General features: G+C 56.6%; 2 protein-coding genes across 3 annotated transcripts; both read left to right on the top strand.

Annotated features, from left to right (window-relative positions):
• Positions 1 to 560: 560 nt before the first annotated feature.
• On the top strand, positions 561 to 5837 carry PPM1J (protein phosphatase, Mg2+/Mn2+ dependent 1J). The gene is made up of 10 exons (XM_031457832.2): positions 561 to 904; positions 2234 to 2348; positions 2832 to 3119; positions 3416 to 3528; positions 3781 to 3865; positions 4459 to 4577; positions 4773 to 4836; positions 4993 to 5100; positions 5222 to 5373; positions 5518 to 5837. The coding sequence occupies exons 1-10, from the start codon at positions 579 to 581 to the stop codon at positions 5663 to 5665; spliced, it is 1518 nt and encodes a 505-aa protein (XP_031313692.1). The 5' UTR covers positions 561 to 578; the 3' UTR covers positions 5666 to 5837.
• Positions 5838 to 7979: 2142 nt separating this feature from the next.
• RHOC (ras homolog family member C) lies at positions 7980 to 14112 on the top strand. Of its 2 annotated transcripts, none has more exons than XM_031457835.2 (5): positions 7980 to 8131; positions 11263 to 11426; positions 11966 to 12086; positions 12405 to 12535; positions 13466 to 14112. In XM_031457835.2, exons 2-5 carry the CDS (start codon positions 11271 to 11273, stop codon positions 13637 to 13639), a joined length of 582 nt encoding a protein of 193 aa, XP_031313695.1. In that variant the 5' UTR covers positions 7980 to 8131; positions 11263 to 11270; the 3' UTR covers positions 13640 to 14112. The 2 variants fall into 2 exon arrangements, with proteins under 2 accessions (XP_031313695.1, XP_031313696.1); XM_031457836.2 differs by lacking the exon at positions 7980 to 8131 and adding an exon at positions 10020 to 10044.
• Positions 14113 to 14271: the final 159 nt, after the last annotated feature.

Below are 14271 nucleotides of genomic sequence, written 5' to 3'. Positions count from 1 at the left end.
CCAGGACTTAACCCCAGCTCCCTAATTCAGGATGATCGACTCCAACCTGCCTCGTTATCACCCTCAACATCACCCCCAGCTCCAGCTCGCTCACCCTTATTCGCACTCCAGCAGACCCAGCCAGAGGTGTTATCACACCAGGAGCTTCACACCCAGCGGTCGCCGAAGCGAGTGGTTTCGCTTTGAGATCATCAGCTCCATCACCCTCTGTGCAGTCTCGCCACCACGAACCGAGGGCGAGGAGACACCACCCTCCCGTCCTAATGGATGTCTAACCTAAAGCTAGGTTGAAATAAGGTTTCCTTCTCTCCATCCCCTTCCCACAGCTGCAGACCCTCCTTCCCAAGGAAATTTGAGGCGGACGACGCCAGAACCGGGCGGGGAAGAGGCAGCGAGCTGGTGGGGCGGTTCCCGGGGTGGCCCAGAGCCTGAGGAAGTTTTGCAGGCGACCGGCCCTGCGGGCCGGGAGCCAATCGCGAGGCAGAGCCGGCCGGAGCGAGCACCGCCCCCAGAGAGCCCTTGGGGGCGAGGCCTGCCCTGGGGAGGGGCCACGGCCGAGGGCGGGGCAGGGAGACAGCATGCTAAACCGGGTGCGCTCGGCGGTGGCGCACCTGGTGAGCTCTGGGGGTGCCCCGCCTCCGAGCCCCAAGTCCCCGGACCTGCCCAAAGCGACCTCGGCGCTGCCCGCCGCCCCTCCAGAAGCTCCCAGGAGCCCTCCGGCGAGGGCTGAGAGAGATAGCGCGGCGCCTGCGAAGACGGCAGAGGCTCGAGCGAGCTTCTCCCGACCGACATTTCTGCAGCTGAGCCCTGGGGGGCTGCGACGCGCCGACGACCACGCTGGCCGGGCTGTGCAAAGCCCCCCGGACACCGGCCGTCGCCTGCCTTGGAGCACGGGCTACGCCGAGTGAGCGTCCCCGGGGGCACCCTAACCAAGATGGGATTCCCACCGCAAACCCCTTCCCACCTCCGCATCCCGGGCTTTGGGATGTGACCCCCTCGCTGAGCTCTGTTCCAGGAGCTCCCTTTTCCCAGGACCTTTGCTATCTCCTGGGATTCTGGCCGCGCTCACACCCAGCCTTTTCTCAAGTCTGGTCCAGCCTTCCTCAGGACCTTCCAGCTCGTTGACTACCCTCACCCACGCCGCTTCAGGACCTTGTGCTCTCCCAGAGCCCGGAGGGTGGAGGGCCCGCTAACGATGAGTTGGCCAGTTCTCAGTTCCGGCCCGGTAGCTCAGTGGCTAAGGGAGGAGAGGTTTCAAGGAGCGGGGGTCCCTTTTAATAGAGGAGATAGCAGCCGGAAAAGCTCCTTGGGCTTCCCGACCCCAGCGCCCCAGTTCCCTGTCCCGCTTACCGTTCCCCTCCCCCTCCACACCCAGAAATAGCCGGCGACACCGGGCGGCCGCTGGCTTCCCCAGGGGCGGGGGAGGGGCCGCCCGGGGAACCGGGAGGGTCTCCTTCGAACACCCCTGGGCCGGTGGACTTGCCCTGGCCAGGCAAGGAAGTGGACCCTGGGGCGACAGCGGTCGCAGTGGTGGGAGCAGCCGGCTTGCTCGGAGGCCGCGTGTATTTTTAATGCTTCTGCTGGGAAAGCAGAGCACTGAGGGAGAAGGGGGCGCTCAGGTGGCAGAGGGCGGTGGCTGGTGGCCCCGTGGCCCCACTACCAGCTCCTTTAACTTCCTATTTGGGAAGAGTTGGCGGTTAGGTGGTTCCTGCGCAGTCCAGGGGGGCTCCCACTCCTACCTTGTTTCGATTCCTCTTTCCTGATCTGGGCTGGAGCACCTACTCATTTCCAAAGCAGCAGAAACTTTCACTGGGTGATTTTAGAATAAAGGTGGGTGTGCTTATGAGGGTGGGTTGCTGTGGACAAGGCACTGGAGGGGTTTATTGGGAGTCAGGGTGGGATGTAGGGTCTTGGCAAGCCAGGAATAAAAGTCTCCTTTTCTCGGTCTAGGCCCTCTCCCAGCAGCACCATTAGCCAGGGACTGGGGAACTGAGGCAGGAAGGTGCTGCTGTGGCCTTTCTGTGATGTGATGGGCCCAGCACCCAGACAGTACTCCTTGTGCCTTGCCCTGCCTCCTGCTTCCCTTTTCCTCCTCCCTCTGGCCTGGTTCCCAGGTGGCTGTGACCTTTCTCAGCTTGGCCTGCAGGCCAGAGAGGTTATGTGTGTCTAAGGTGGGAGTTATTCCAGGACCTGGTCTGGTGTCCAACCTGATGTGGTCACTCTGGCCTGGCAGGGTCATCAACGCTGGTAAGAGCCGGCACAATGAGGACCAGGCTTGCTGTGAAGTGGTGTATGTGGAAGGTCGGAAGAGTGTTTCAGGGGCACCTAGGGAGCCCAGCCGAGGCCAGGTAAGCCCCCACCTCATTTTCTAGCCTCTAGAGACATGGCTGACGCCTCTGCCCAGGGATTCTAGGCATCCAGTTGTAAATCTGAGCCATGTGAGAGACCTTCCTCCTAACTCACTAGCTTTCTACCTTCTGGCAAAGAACCTTTATCTGGCATTGGTCAGTTAGAGTCTACCATGTCAGTGTAAATATCTAGTTTTCACTTAAAATACAGATGCTTGTGTATTTATTGATGATTTGCCATGTATTTACTTGATAATTACCAAGGCTTATTTTTGCATCTTTTATCTTCTCAGTTTGACTTTTTTTGATCCTTTGCTTTCAGACACATAGTAGGCCCCTGGTGAATGAGTGAATAAATCTAATTTGCCTTTAACACCAAGCTCTGACCTCTCTGATGTTTGCATGGCTGCCCAGAGTCTTGCTCTTCTCTCTGCATAACGCACACACATATACACACACTCACCACCAACTTTTCTCCTCCAGGGACTCTGCTTCTACTACTGGGGCCTGTTTGATGGGCATGCAGGGGGTGGAGCTGCCGAAATGGCCTCTAGGCTTCTGCATCGCCACATTCGGGAGCAGCTAAAGGACCTGGTAGAGATACTCCAGGACCCCTCGCCACCTCCCCTCTGCCTCCCGTCCACTCCGGGGGCTCCAGGTTCCTCTGATCCCTCTCATTTGGTTGGTCCTCAGTCCTGCTGGTCTTCACAGAAGGAAGTGGCTCATGAGAGCCTGGTAGTGGGTGCCATTGAGAATGCCTTCCAGCTCATGGTAAGTGTGTGGCCCAAACCAAGGGGCTGTCTGTCTGCTAGGCAGACATGCTGGTCAGCTCTGTATGGGAGTCAGGTGGCCTAAGGAGATGATCCTGAGAACCCACAACAGCTTTGAGAGCCTGAGCAGAGCTTGGTTCAGAGGGAGGGAGAAGTGGGTGTTATACCTGTGTCTTCCTTACTCTCCGCCAGCTTGGCTTGCCTGGGCCAATTTACTTCTGCAGATAGGGGCGGGGGTGGCTGTGTCTCTGGAACCTCTTCTTCATCCACCCGCTTTGACCCTTCCTTATATGGCAGGATGAGCAGATGGCCCGGGAGCGGCATGGCCACCAAGTGGAGGGGGGCTGCTGTGCACTGGTTGTGGTCTACTTGCTAGGCAAGGTGTACGTGGCCAATGCAGGTGACAGCAGGTATGGGGTGGGGGCTTTGAAATTGGCTACAGGGATGGTCACACTCTCTGGGATGGAAGATAGTGGTGGGTGTGAAAAATCACAGACTGGAGGGGGTGAGGAGGGATCAGAGACATAAGGGCCTGAAATAGCTATGACAGAGGAAAACTGGGGGTCTGGGTGAGGGGTCCTATGGGAGGGCCTTATCTTTTTGGAATTCTTTATGAGGGGGTTGAGGAGAGCCATGCCCAAACCTTTTCTTTCTCTGGGCAGAGCCATCATTGTCCGGAATGGTGAAATCATTCCAATGTCCCGGGAGTTCACCCCGGAGACTGAGCGCCAGCGTCTTCAGCTGCTTGTAAGTAGGAACGAAACTCCCTCCTCTCTTTCTCTGTTGAATCTTGTGCCCCTCTGTACCCTATGTCCCAAGGACTCTCCCACCCCTACCACACAGACAGGTAGCTCCTTTCCTGGAGCTCACTGGGAAGTCCATTCCACAGACGATGGAGTGCAGGGCTGAGCTGGTGTAGAGGATGCAGCAGGAAGGAGTGGGGGCTGCTCCAGTGCTCACACTGTGGTACCAACTGAGGAAGGAAGTGGAATCAGAGGTGGGGGAAGGAAACAGCAAAGGTCCCTAAGGGGCAGTATGGCTTAGTGGTTTAAAGCAGTGACTGGAGCTGGGCTGCCTAGGACTGAATCCTGGTTTGAGTACTTTGCTAATTGTGTGATCTTTGACAATTCCTTTAACTTCTCCATGCGTCAATAGTTCCTGCCTTAAAGGTTGCCTTAAAGGATTACATGAGTTAATATATTTTCATAGTAGAACAGTGCATGGCACACAGTAAACTCCTTTTAAGGGTCTGCTACAGTTAACATCATCTGTGCACCAGGGTGTGCTGTAAACCTAATGCCCTCCGGCCCTCTGCTCTGTTTGGCCACTCCCAACCCCAGGGCTTCCTGAAACCAGAGCTGCTTGGTGGTGAATTTACCCATCTTGAGTTCCCCCGCAGAATTCAGCCTAAGGAGCTGGGGCAGAGGATGCTGTACCGGGACCAGAACATGACTGGCTGGTAACACTTCCCTCGGGGCTGGGGCCTGTTTCCATGGCAACAACCTTGCCAGCAGCAAGGTAGAAGCTGGAGGCTGGGCCAGGCTGGGAGTTGAGGGGATGTGGCCCTTCTAGGGGGTTGGTGTGAGGGGTGCAGCTCCTAGGGGAGAGGGGCTTTGATGCCTGGGTGATGCCTCCTCTACTCCCCCCTCCCCAGGGCCTACAAAAAGATCGAGCTGGAGGATCTCAGGTTTCCTCTGGTCTGTGGGGAGGGCAAAAAGGTAAACTCCATGGTAGAGGTGGGAGAGGGCAGGAGGACCCACCACAACTTGTCTAGGGAGGCGGAGGTTCTGCCCGAGGGTAGGGGTGGCAGGGGTCCACAGTCCCAGAGAGTCTGGGAGAGGGCTGTAGCAGCACCCACTCCTCTTCTCCTTTAGGCTCGAGTGATGGCCACCATTGGGGTGACCAGGGGCTTGGGAGACCACAACCTCAGGGTCTGCAGTTCCACCCTGCCCATCAAGCCCTTCCTCTCCTGCTTCCCTGAGGTGAGCTGCGTGGGGGGCTCCCTAATCACACCTTCCCTCCTCTGGGCATCTCCAGTTGGCTGGTTTTTCACCCAAGGTCTCTCCATCCCCGAGCTCCCTCTGTACCCTCTTTCCCTACCAGGTGCGAGTGTATGACCTGACGCAGTACGAGCACTGCCCAGACGATGTGCTAGTCCTGGGAACAGATGGGCTGTGGGATGTCACGAGTGATTGTGAGGTAGCCGCCACTGTGGACAGGGTGCTGTCAGCCTATGAGCCCAATGACCCCAGCAGGTAGGGGCTGTATGGCTGCAAGGGGATGATGATGGGGAAGGAAGGGACAAAGGGAAGCAATGCTTGGGGACCCACGTGAGGGCCTGTGTCTCTGTCTTCCCATATACATGTTGGTACATGAATGTGCACATGTGCTCCTGGCAGGTACACAGCTCTGGCCCAAGCTCTGGTCCTGGGGGCCCGGGGCACCCCTCGGGACCGTGGCTGGCGTCTCCCCAACAACAAGCTGGGTTCCGGGGATGATATCTCGGTCTTCGTCATCCCCCTGGGAGGGCCAGGCAGTTACTCCTGAGTGGCTCAGCCCCGAACCTCCCACCACCATCCCAGCCTCTCCGTGCTTACCCCTCTCCCAACCCAAATTCTGAAGTTGTCTCTCAGACCTTCTTTAGTGGCAATTTAACTGAAGAAGGGGTGCCAGTTAGATCCAAAATTATAGCTCATGGCAAATAAACCAGATGGATAAAGGTGTGTCTTTTTATTTACTTTGCCTGGAAACTCAAAGGTAAGGAAACACTATCTGGGGTGGTGGGAGGAAGTCCAGAACTGTCCTAAAAAATGTAGTGTTCCCCAGCTTCTTCTTCTGCCCTCTGCTCTTCCCGCTGCAAGCACTCTCATCCACTTCTGTGACTTCGTCCATATGCTGGCATCTTCCGAGTCACAACTTCCAGCCCAGACCTTTCCTGAGCTTTAGACCTACATGTCCCAGTTGTTTCCTGAACATCTAGACATCCCACAGGCATGGCAACTCAAAATCCTCCAACTGAATTAATCATTTCCCCCCAAAACATGTTCCTTCTCCCAGCTCATCATCTCAGGGGGCGCCAGCTCAGCTACTCAAATCAGAAATCTTGGAGGTGGTTACCTCTGGCTTCCATTTCTTCCTCATCAGACCTGTCCACAGTGTGAATCTGAGTTGGTTATTCCTTTGAGAGAATACTTCAGTGGCTCCTTACTGCATCTATGCCAAAATTGACACTCAGCTCTTGAGCGTAGCATATAAGGACCTTTCTGATCTTGCCACTGCTTCCTTCTCCAGCCCTAGTCTTTCCCCACCATCACCACCCTCTCGGGGCTTCCGTTGCTCTGTAGGCCTGGCGTAGCTCCAGTTCATTTAAAATCTACACCTCATCCTCAACACTTCACTTGTCCTTCCACAGCCCACACACACCCCGACTACAGTGTTCACCTCCTGGACTGTAACTGTCCAAATGAGGAGTTGGGATGGAGCAGCAATTAAGAGCGGGGGCTTGAGGGTCCTGCGGTTTGGGTCCTGATGCCAAACCCAACACTAGGTCTGCAATCTCTCTGAGCCTCAATTTGCTTTTCAGAAAAATGGAGATAACAGTACTATTTCATGAGGCAGTTGTAAGGACTAAAATAGTTCATGTATGTTGAGCCAGGTCTAGGTAATAAGGGTTCAATAACTATTAGTGATCCATAAATTCTTTGAAGGCAGAAATCTATTTGAACTGAGCACATTGCTCAGTTTTATTGAGCCATTTAAGAGGCCTGCGGACCAAACTGCTCTGGACCCGTTTCTTCATTTAGCAAATATATGAGTTGCTCTTTAGACCTTTAAAGTCTATATGACTTCTAACATATGTTTCATTCAGCAAGTATTTGTTGAAAACCTGTTATGTGCCACACACAGTGCCAGACAGTGGAAAGGGACAAGTTGGAGGATTATAGTGGGCAGTGGGCAACAGGGAGAGAGACCAGTTTTGGAGACAGACAGGCCTGACTATCTGTGTTCTTGCTTTGCCACATACAAACAGCAAAATTTGGGCAAGCCACTTAACTTTCCTGAGCCTCAGTTTCCTTACAGGCAAAAGGGGATGGGTATACTTAACCCAAAGACTTACAATGAGTATAAAAGCTATGTACTCTACTGAGCACAAGCTAAAAAAATGTTGGTAGACTTCCTCATCTTCCATCCACCTCCTCAGGCACCTTTCAGGGGAGGAGATACACGTGTGTGTAATACCCAGTGCACAAGTCAGACCCAGCTGGGTGTCCCTAGCAGCACAGAAATAATACAGTGGGGATGGGAGCTGAATTCCCAGCTGCGGATCCAGAAGGATTTCCAGGAGTGCCCTTTGAGGGATGGGTAGGAGTTGGAAATTCCAGGAAGGAGGAAGGAAATTGTGAAGTGGAACCAGGTGCCATGAGTCTCAAAGGTTCTGAAAGGTCTCCAGGGCTGGGACATGATGTTGGGCTGTACTTACTCCGCAATGATTGTAGGAGCAGAAAGTGGGCATCTTTCGCGGCCCCCTCTTGGGCGTCCTTTCGCAGTCCCGCCTCCCGCGAAGCCCCAGGTGGTGTAGGCGCGGGTGGTGGGTTGGCCACGGGAGGGCAGCAGCGGCCCTTTCCTGACCCCACCCCGAGCGCCTCTCAACTTTCTCGTCGCCGGTCCGCCTCTAGGAGCTGGAAGGTGGGGCAGAGGCAGAGTCCTCGGGGGTCCCGCTCGCCGGGCCTCGCCCCGCCGCCCACTCCTCCACAGTCCAGGCATCTCCCCGGACCCCAGGGGCCGGAGCCCCAGACCCCGGGCCAGCGGCTCTGCGACCCGCAGGGGCCGTGGGCGGGGGCCGGGGGCGGGCAGAGCCGAGGGCAGCCTGGCCCGCCCCTCCCCCTGCCGGGCCCGCCCCTCCCCGCGAGTCGCCCCTCCCCGCCGCGGCGCTGGAGGAGGGCGGGGCGGTGCCCCTCGGGTCAGTCTCTGCCTCCGGCACCGGCCGCGCAGCTGGGAGCGGCGGAGCGGAAGGTATCCCGGGTTGGGGCTGGGGGCGGCGGGGCGTCATGGGAGCTCGTCCCCGGCGGAGCACTTTCCCCCTTTTCTTGGCCGGAGCTCGGGGTGCCCGCCGGGGAGGGGCTTTGGCCGGAGCGCGGGCCGCCTGCCCTACCCTCCCCTCGGACGCGGCGTCTGGGCTGCGCGGGGTTCGGGCAGGCTCGGCCCCTCCCTGGGCTGCAGCGACGGGCCCCCGGGAATTGCCCCGCAGGGCCTCTCGCCTCTCAGTGTCCGAGCCGGAGTCCCAGCCCTTCCCCTCCCGGCTTCCCGGAACCTGCCCGGCTTTGCGAGGAGACAGGGGGCAACTTAGGTCCCCGCGAGGCAGCCCCGGCCCAGACGCTGTAGCTCCCAGGCCGGGCGGCTCGCTGTGGACCGGGGCTGGGGCGTGGATCCGGGCCGGAGTCCGGGTGGAGGAGGGAATTCCCCCTGCCAGGCCGGTGGAGTGGCGGGAATAGGAGCCCGATGTGACCTCCTGGGCTGCCACTGCTCCGGGGGTCTGGACGCCGCCCTAGATGGTTTCTGGAGCCGGCCTAGAGTGGGAGGTAGGGGAGATTGGGACGGATCCAGCTCCTTTGTGTGTGTGTGTGTGTAAGAATCCCCTCCCAACCCCTTCCCGCACACCTCAGCCTGGCTAAAGATTATCCTGGGGGTTTTGGGCTGGGGGACTCGAGGCTGAGTCCATCTCTCACTTCTGGTTTTAAAGATGGAGGATTTGATTTCTTGCCTAGACCTCAGGGGTGGTCGGCAAGGTACAGCGGCCCCTGGGTCATCTGGAAATCTAGAGAATGATTGAGGAGAGGGCAGCTGTTTTGTCCCAGGGAAGGCCCCAGGAGTTCCATGCTCCACTCCAGGCCTCGTATGGGGTTTGGTTGCCATTCTTAGGGTCAGTGGGGCAGTTCCTCAGGGGTTGCCTCTCACAGGGAGCTGTTGTCCTTGTCATCTTGGCTTGGGCCTTCTGGCTTGGCCTGGCCTCAGTTAACTGTTCTTCTGGCCCAATCAGAGCCTGAAGGGAAGGTCTTCTAATTGAGCCGGGGGCTCCAGATCATTTAATGCAAGCCCTTGCTCCTCTGCCCCCCACCATCTGGCGCCACCTAAACTGCCCTGCTGGGGGAAGGCAGTGGCATACTCATGCCTGAGCAACTGGTATTCACCCCAGTGGTGAATGCCCTCTATCCCTCCATCAACACTGCCCATCCCAGCTTGGGGCTACCCCAGCCTGTCTTCCCACAGTTGGACCAATGGAACTAGTGGGAATGGGTGAGGGGGTTGGTCACCTGGGTAGAATTTCTAGGGACTCCCCTTTTTGAAGGATGGTTTCCATAAGGGTGAATACCTTCTTGCCCCTCTTTTGGGGTATCTGGGAGAGCCCCTTTTGTGGGAGGAAGAATGTGTCTGTGCACTCTCAATGCCTATAAATTCTCTGACTCATATCCACTTCCCCTCATCCCAGTTTTGTGTGTGTGTGTGTCTGTGTGTGTGTGTGTGTGTGTGTGTCGGGGATGGGGGGCAGGGAGACACCCCCAGGATCTCACTGTTGAAAAGAACCAGCCTTGGGCTGGAGTATTCACTTCCTAAAAGGCAGACCAAGGCAGGGGTGTGAGGCAGTGGTGGTATGTGGGGAGTAAAGGAGTTCAGCCTAGTTTGACAGGATGTGGGACTGAGAGAAAAAGCCAGGTTTTGGGCAGAGATCGGGTTACCATCCTCTTCTTTCTTAACTACTCCCTCCCTGGTTGGTGCTGGGACTGGCCCTCATTTGTCTCTTTTTTGGGGCTCCTCCCAGCAGCGGCTCTAGTTCCTCCTCCTCCCAACAGCCTCCACTTCATCTCAGCTCCAGAGCCCGCCCTCTCTTCCTCCCAGACTGTGGGCCTGGGAACTCCAGCCGGCTGGAGGTCAGCTCCTCTCCCCAGGGAAGGAGGAAGTGAGGCTCAGCTCAGGGGCAGGGAATCAAATCGGGGAAGGTGTGATGAACTTTGCAGATGCTCTTCGGTGTGTGTTGGGAGCGAGGGACACATGGAAACCCCGGGAAGCTGACTCTTTGCCCTGAGTCACAGGGAGGGGTGGGCAGGGCCTCTGGGTGAGCTGGACAGAGAGGGAAGGGGCTGTTCCAGGAAGTGGATGGAGGTGATTCCCTAGTGGATTATTCTCAGTCACTCTGCTGTGGTAGATGTGTGGCTCCCTACAGTGTGGTCATTGTCCCCTGCCTGGGGCTGAGTGACCCAGTGTTGCTGCCAGGCCCAGGAGGAAGGGGGGAGGAAGGCAGGCTGCCCGAATGTGGGCTGTGGGCACTGCCCAGACTGAGCTTTCTTTGTGTGAGTTGAGGCTCTGGGGATGGGGATGGGGTGGGCCAGGGAAGCTGGCTGGCTGTTGCCGCTGCGCTCTGTCTGGGACTCCCTCCCTCTGCTCTCCTTTGCACCTCTGGGGTGGTATGTAGAAAAGGCAGCAGATTCTGGAGTCGCACAGCCCTGCTTTGAGTGCCATCCCTGCTATGACCCTGAATATGTGTCTTACCCTCACTGAGCCTCACTTTCCTAGTTTGTCAAGGTGCCCATCATAGTGCCTGGCACCTAGGGGTGCGATATTCTTTCCCTTGCCCACCCGCCAGCCTGTGGTCTTGGAGAGGGACTCTTTGTTTCTCACTGGGCAGGCATGACTTGTGCTGAGTGAGGGACAGTGTGTTCCAGATTAGACCTTCTCGATGATTAAACTTTGAAAGTATCGAAATCCTGGTAACAAGTAAGTCTGACTTGAAACCCTGATATGATAAAAGCTGGCTCTTCTGGACACATCCCTAAGCACCCCACTAGGTGTCCAGGGGCCCACAGTTGTAGTGGATTAGATTAGAACTCATGCCTTCTGGCTCCCAAGTGGGTGGTTCTCCCACCTCCCACATTTGTATTCTCACCCACTCGGGGAGACCTGTCCCTGACCCTGAGGTCAGGAATTTCAAGCTCAGTTGCCTGAATAATTGGTCCTTGGCAAGAACATGCCTGAGCAAGCCCCACTCCTTCTCTCCGGATGCCTCAGTTTCCAGGGGGGTTTGGGGGGCCCCAGAGTGTTTTTGGACTCACTGGCTTTCCCCAACATCCCCACTGCCTTTTCCCCGCCAGCCCCAGCCATGGCTGCAATCCGAAAGAAGCTGGTGATTGTGGGCGATGGGGCCTGTGGGAAGACCTGCCTCCTCATTGTCTTCAGCAAGGATCAGTTCCCAGAGGTCTACGTCCCTACTGTCTTTGAGAACTACATCGCAGACATAGAGGTGGATGGCAAGCAGGTAAAGCAAGAGCCTCTTCCTGTCTCACCTTGAAACCCTGCCTCTGTCACTTACAGATGACCTAGGTCCTCATCACTGCTGACCTTGCTCCACTGTCCCTGCTGGAATCAGCAGGAGTTAGGAAGAGAAACTGCGGTCTTAGGAAATCTGGATAACCACCTGGTTCTTCACACACTGGCTCTGTAATCTGGGCCCAGTCCCTTCGCCTCTGGGCTTAAGCTCCCTCAGCTGTAAATTGGGAATAACGGGAAGGTCTCCTTCAAAGGGTTTTTGTGACCATTAAATAAAACAGTGGTGCTCACAATGGCAACTCAGACGGCACAAAGATCAAGCCCTGTTGTCTCAGGATTTTTAAAAACTCACCTAATTTTTGTGGTGTAACAGCGAGCATGGCCCCTGGCACGTAGCCCATACTCAGTAGCTAGATATGCAGTGAACCTTAAAGGACCATGATTTTAGAGAGGACTTCTGGGTGGCAGGTTGGGGGGGGGGGTTGACGGGGGCGCCCGGGCCAACTGAGCACTGGCCCTGTGTGTCAGGTGGAGCTGGCTCTGTGGGACACGGCAGGACAGGAAGACTATGATCGCCTGCGGCCTCTCTCCTACCCGGACACTGACGTCATCCTCATGTGCTTCTCCATCGATAGCCCCGACAGTCTGGGTGAGGGTGTTGGCTGAAGGGAGGGAACTGAGAATTTCTGGGACTCAAATCAACCAGAGGGAGCTCTTGCCTTAGCTCATCTCAGCCACTTCAGAGGCTGGGGGAGGGGTGCTGGGAGTCCCGTTAGCCTCCTTCACTGTGGTAACTGGCCCTCGGGAGGACTTAGGGGAGGGGTTTTGAGCTGTGAAAGGGATGGTCATGCTGAAGAGCCTTGAAGGCTCTGCCTGCCATGGGGATGCAGAGGGGGCCTGGGACGTGGGGGAGCTCCCTAGCCTAAGTGGAGGCACTGACATGACACCCATTGGGACATGCCTGCAGAAAACATTCCTGAGAAGTGGACCCCAGAGGTGAAGCACTTTTGCCCCAACGTGCCCATCATCCTAGTGGGGAATAAGAAGGACCTGAGGCAAGATGAACATACCCGGAGGGAGCTGGCCAAGATGAAGCAGGTGGGTGTGACTGCCAGGCTGGGAGCCCTTGGGGAGGAAGGTGCCCTCCACGGGCTTGCAGGCTGGTATAGAAGGGAGCCTCTCCCCTGGTGACTCCCTGTGTTAGGGGTGACGCTGGGGTCTACCCTACCCCCTTGTGTCCACACCTGGAGAGGGAGAACAGGAAGGGCCCTCAGTGTCTGATCCAATATTTGATGAAACTGGCACAGGATGAAGTGACTTGTCCAAGGTCACCTGGCATTTTAATTTGTCTTTTGTCCATTCTTGTGTGGTGTTGGGACTATTCAGGTAATTAAGAAAACCTGAACCCTCAGGGAGCCAGCTTATGATAGATGTTTTGCTTGGGGTGTGCAGGTCATGCCACCACAATATAGCCGGGGAGGCGTGGGCTGGCGAGGATGTGGGAGGGAGGGTATTCTAAGAGGCTGGAAGAAAGGTCCTGAGTGAGGGTGAGGGAGCTGGCTTATTTGGGAACTTGGTAAGTGGCTCTCTAATCAGAGGATGACTTTACTAGGAACAGCTGCCAGGATGAGGAATATGGACTATCCTGCAAGGACAATTTAGACAAGGTTTTAAACTGGGGACACGTATGGTCAGGTCAGCATGTTAGAAAACTGATTCTGGCACCCTTGAGGATGGACTGGAAGAAAGTGACAACGGAGGCAGGGACGTCAGATAGATGGCAGACACTCCTTTAGGCAAGAGAAAGGGTGTCCTGTGGGGTGTAGGGCCAAGAAAACTTTGGAAGTAAACATGAGCCTTGGGTCTTGAGCTCAGAAGCTGCCCACGGTGGCTGGGGCTTGGGTGCTCTGTGGGGTCAGGGCTGGAAGAGATACTTGTTCTAGTTACAAATAGGGGTTGGTTACAGATGGGAGTGAGGTGCACCTAGCCAGCAGCTTCCTTTTGACCTGTCACCTTCCACCTTTCCAGGAGCCTGTTCGATCTGAGGAAGGCCGGGACATGGCGAACCGGATCAGTGCCTTTGGCTACCTTGAGTGCTCAGCTAAGACCAAGGAGGGGGTGCGGGAGGTGTTTGAGATGGCTACTCGAGCTGGTCTCCAGGTCCGCAAGAATAAACGCCGGAGGGGCTGTCCCATTCTCTGAGGCCCCCCAAGGCCTCCCCTACTACCCCGCCTCCCTTCACAGGGGTGCAGAAACCTCCCCCCCCACCTCCGAACTCCCTCTAATTAGGGATCCCTGCTGAAGGTGCCCTTTCCCAATTCCCTCCTGCCCAGGACTGCATCGTATCCTCAGCCCTGGTGGTGGTGGCCTGGTGGCCGTAGGCCCTCCCGCTCAGCACTCTGGGACCCTAGGGCTATGTCCTGCCCTTCCAGAGCACAGTCCCTCCTCAAGTTGCCTTGGTCCAGGGGTGGGGCTCCTGATCCCTTGGCCTTCCCCAGAGGATCATCACACACCAGCACTTTATACACTTCTGGCTCACAGGAGAGTATGTGGGGCAGGGGGCTTGGAAGGTGTAGCCCAGAGTCCCACGCCCCTGGTGTTTCTGCTTTGGGCAGGGGCCTTGTCTCTGGCTATACTTGGTGGGGGCATGAATAAAGGCCACAGGCTCCAACACATGTGTAGCTTCCTGTCTTTCTCTCCTGGTCCCTGTCTTGGCTCTAAGCCTGCAGTCCCATCTCTCCAAGTTGCTTGCCAGGTTGGCCCTCTTGTCTGCAAAGGCAGGCAGGGTGGAGTCTTGGAGAAAAGAATGAGGTCATGCCTGGCTCTGGGCCTTG

This window comes from Camelus dromedarius, chromosome 9, assembly GCF_036321535.1.
Source record: "Camelus dromedarius isolate mCamDro1 chromosome 9, mCamDro1.pat, whole genome shotgun sequence".
Lineage (NCBI taxonomy): Eukaryota > Metazoa > Chordata > Mammalia > Artiodactyla > Camelidae > Camelus > Camelus dromedarius.
The sequence above is the reverse complement of the archived record's forward strand: the minus strand, read 5'-3'. Positions and strand labels throughout refer to the sequence as shown.

What these genes read in the sequence shown, in the direction of transcription:
- RHOC (XM_031457835.2), top strand. Translation starts at nt 11,271, where the DNA reads ATGGCTGCAATCCGAAAGAAGCTGGTGATTGTGGGCGATGGGGCCTGT. An exon ending in CGATAGCCCCGACAGTCTGG is followed by an intron (nt 12,087 to 12,404) that starts GTGAGGGTGTTG and finishes ACATGCCTGCAG; the next exon opens with AAAACATTCCTGAGAAGTGG. An exon ending in AGCTGGCCAAGATGAAGCAG is followed by an intron (nt 12,536 to 13,465) that starts GTGGGTGTGACT and finishes CCACCTTTCCAG; the next exon opens with GAGCCTGTTCGATCTGAGGA.
- PPM1J (XM_031457832.2), top strand. Translation starts at nt 579, where the DNA reads ATGCTAAACCGGGTGCGCTCGGCGGTGGCGCACCTGGTGAGCTCTGGG. An exon ending in AGAATGCCTTCCAGCTCATG is followed by an intron (nt 3,120 to 3,415) that starts GTAAGTGTGTGG and finishes CTTATATGGCAG; the next exon opens with GATGAGCAGATGGCCCGGGA. An exon ending in GCCAGCGTCTTCAGCTGCTT is followed by an intron (nt 3,866 to 4,458) that starts GTAAGTAGGAAC and finishes TCCCAACCCCAG; the next exon opens with GGCTTCCTGAAACCAGAGCT.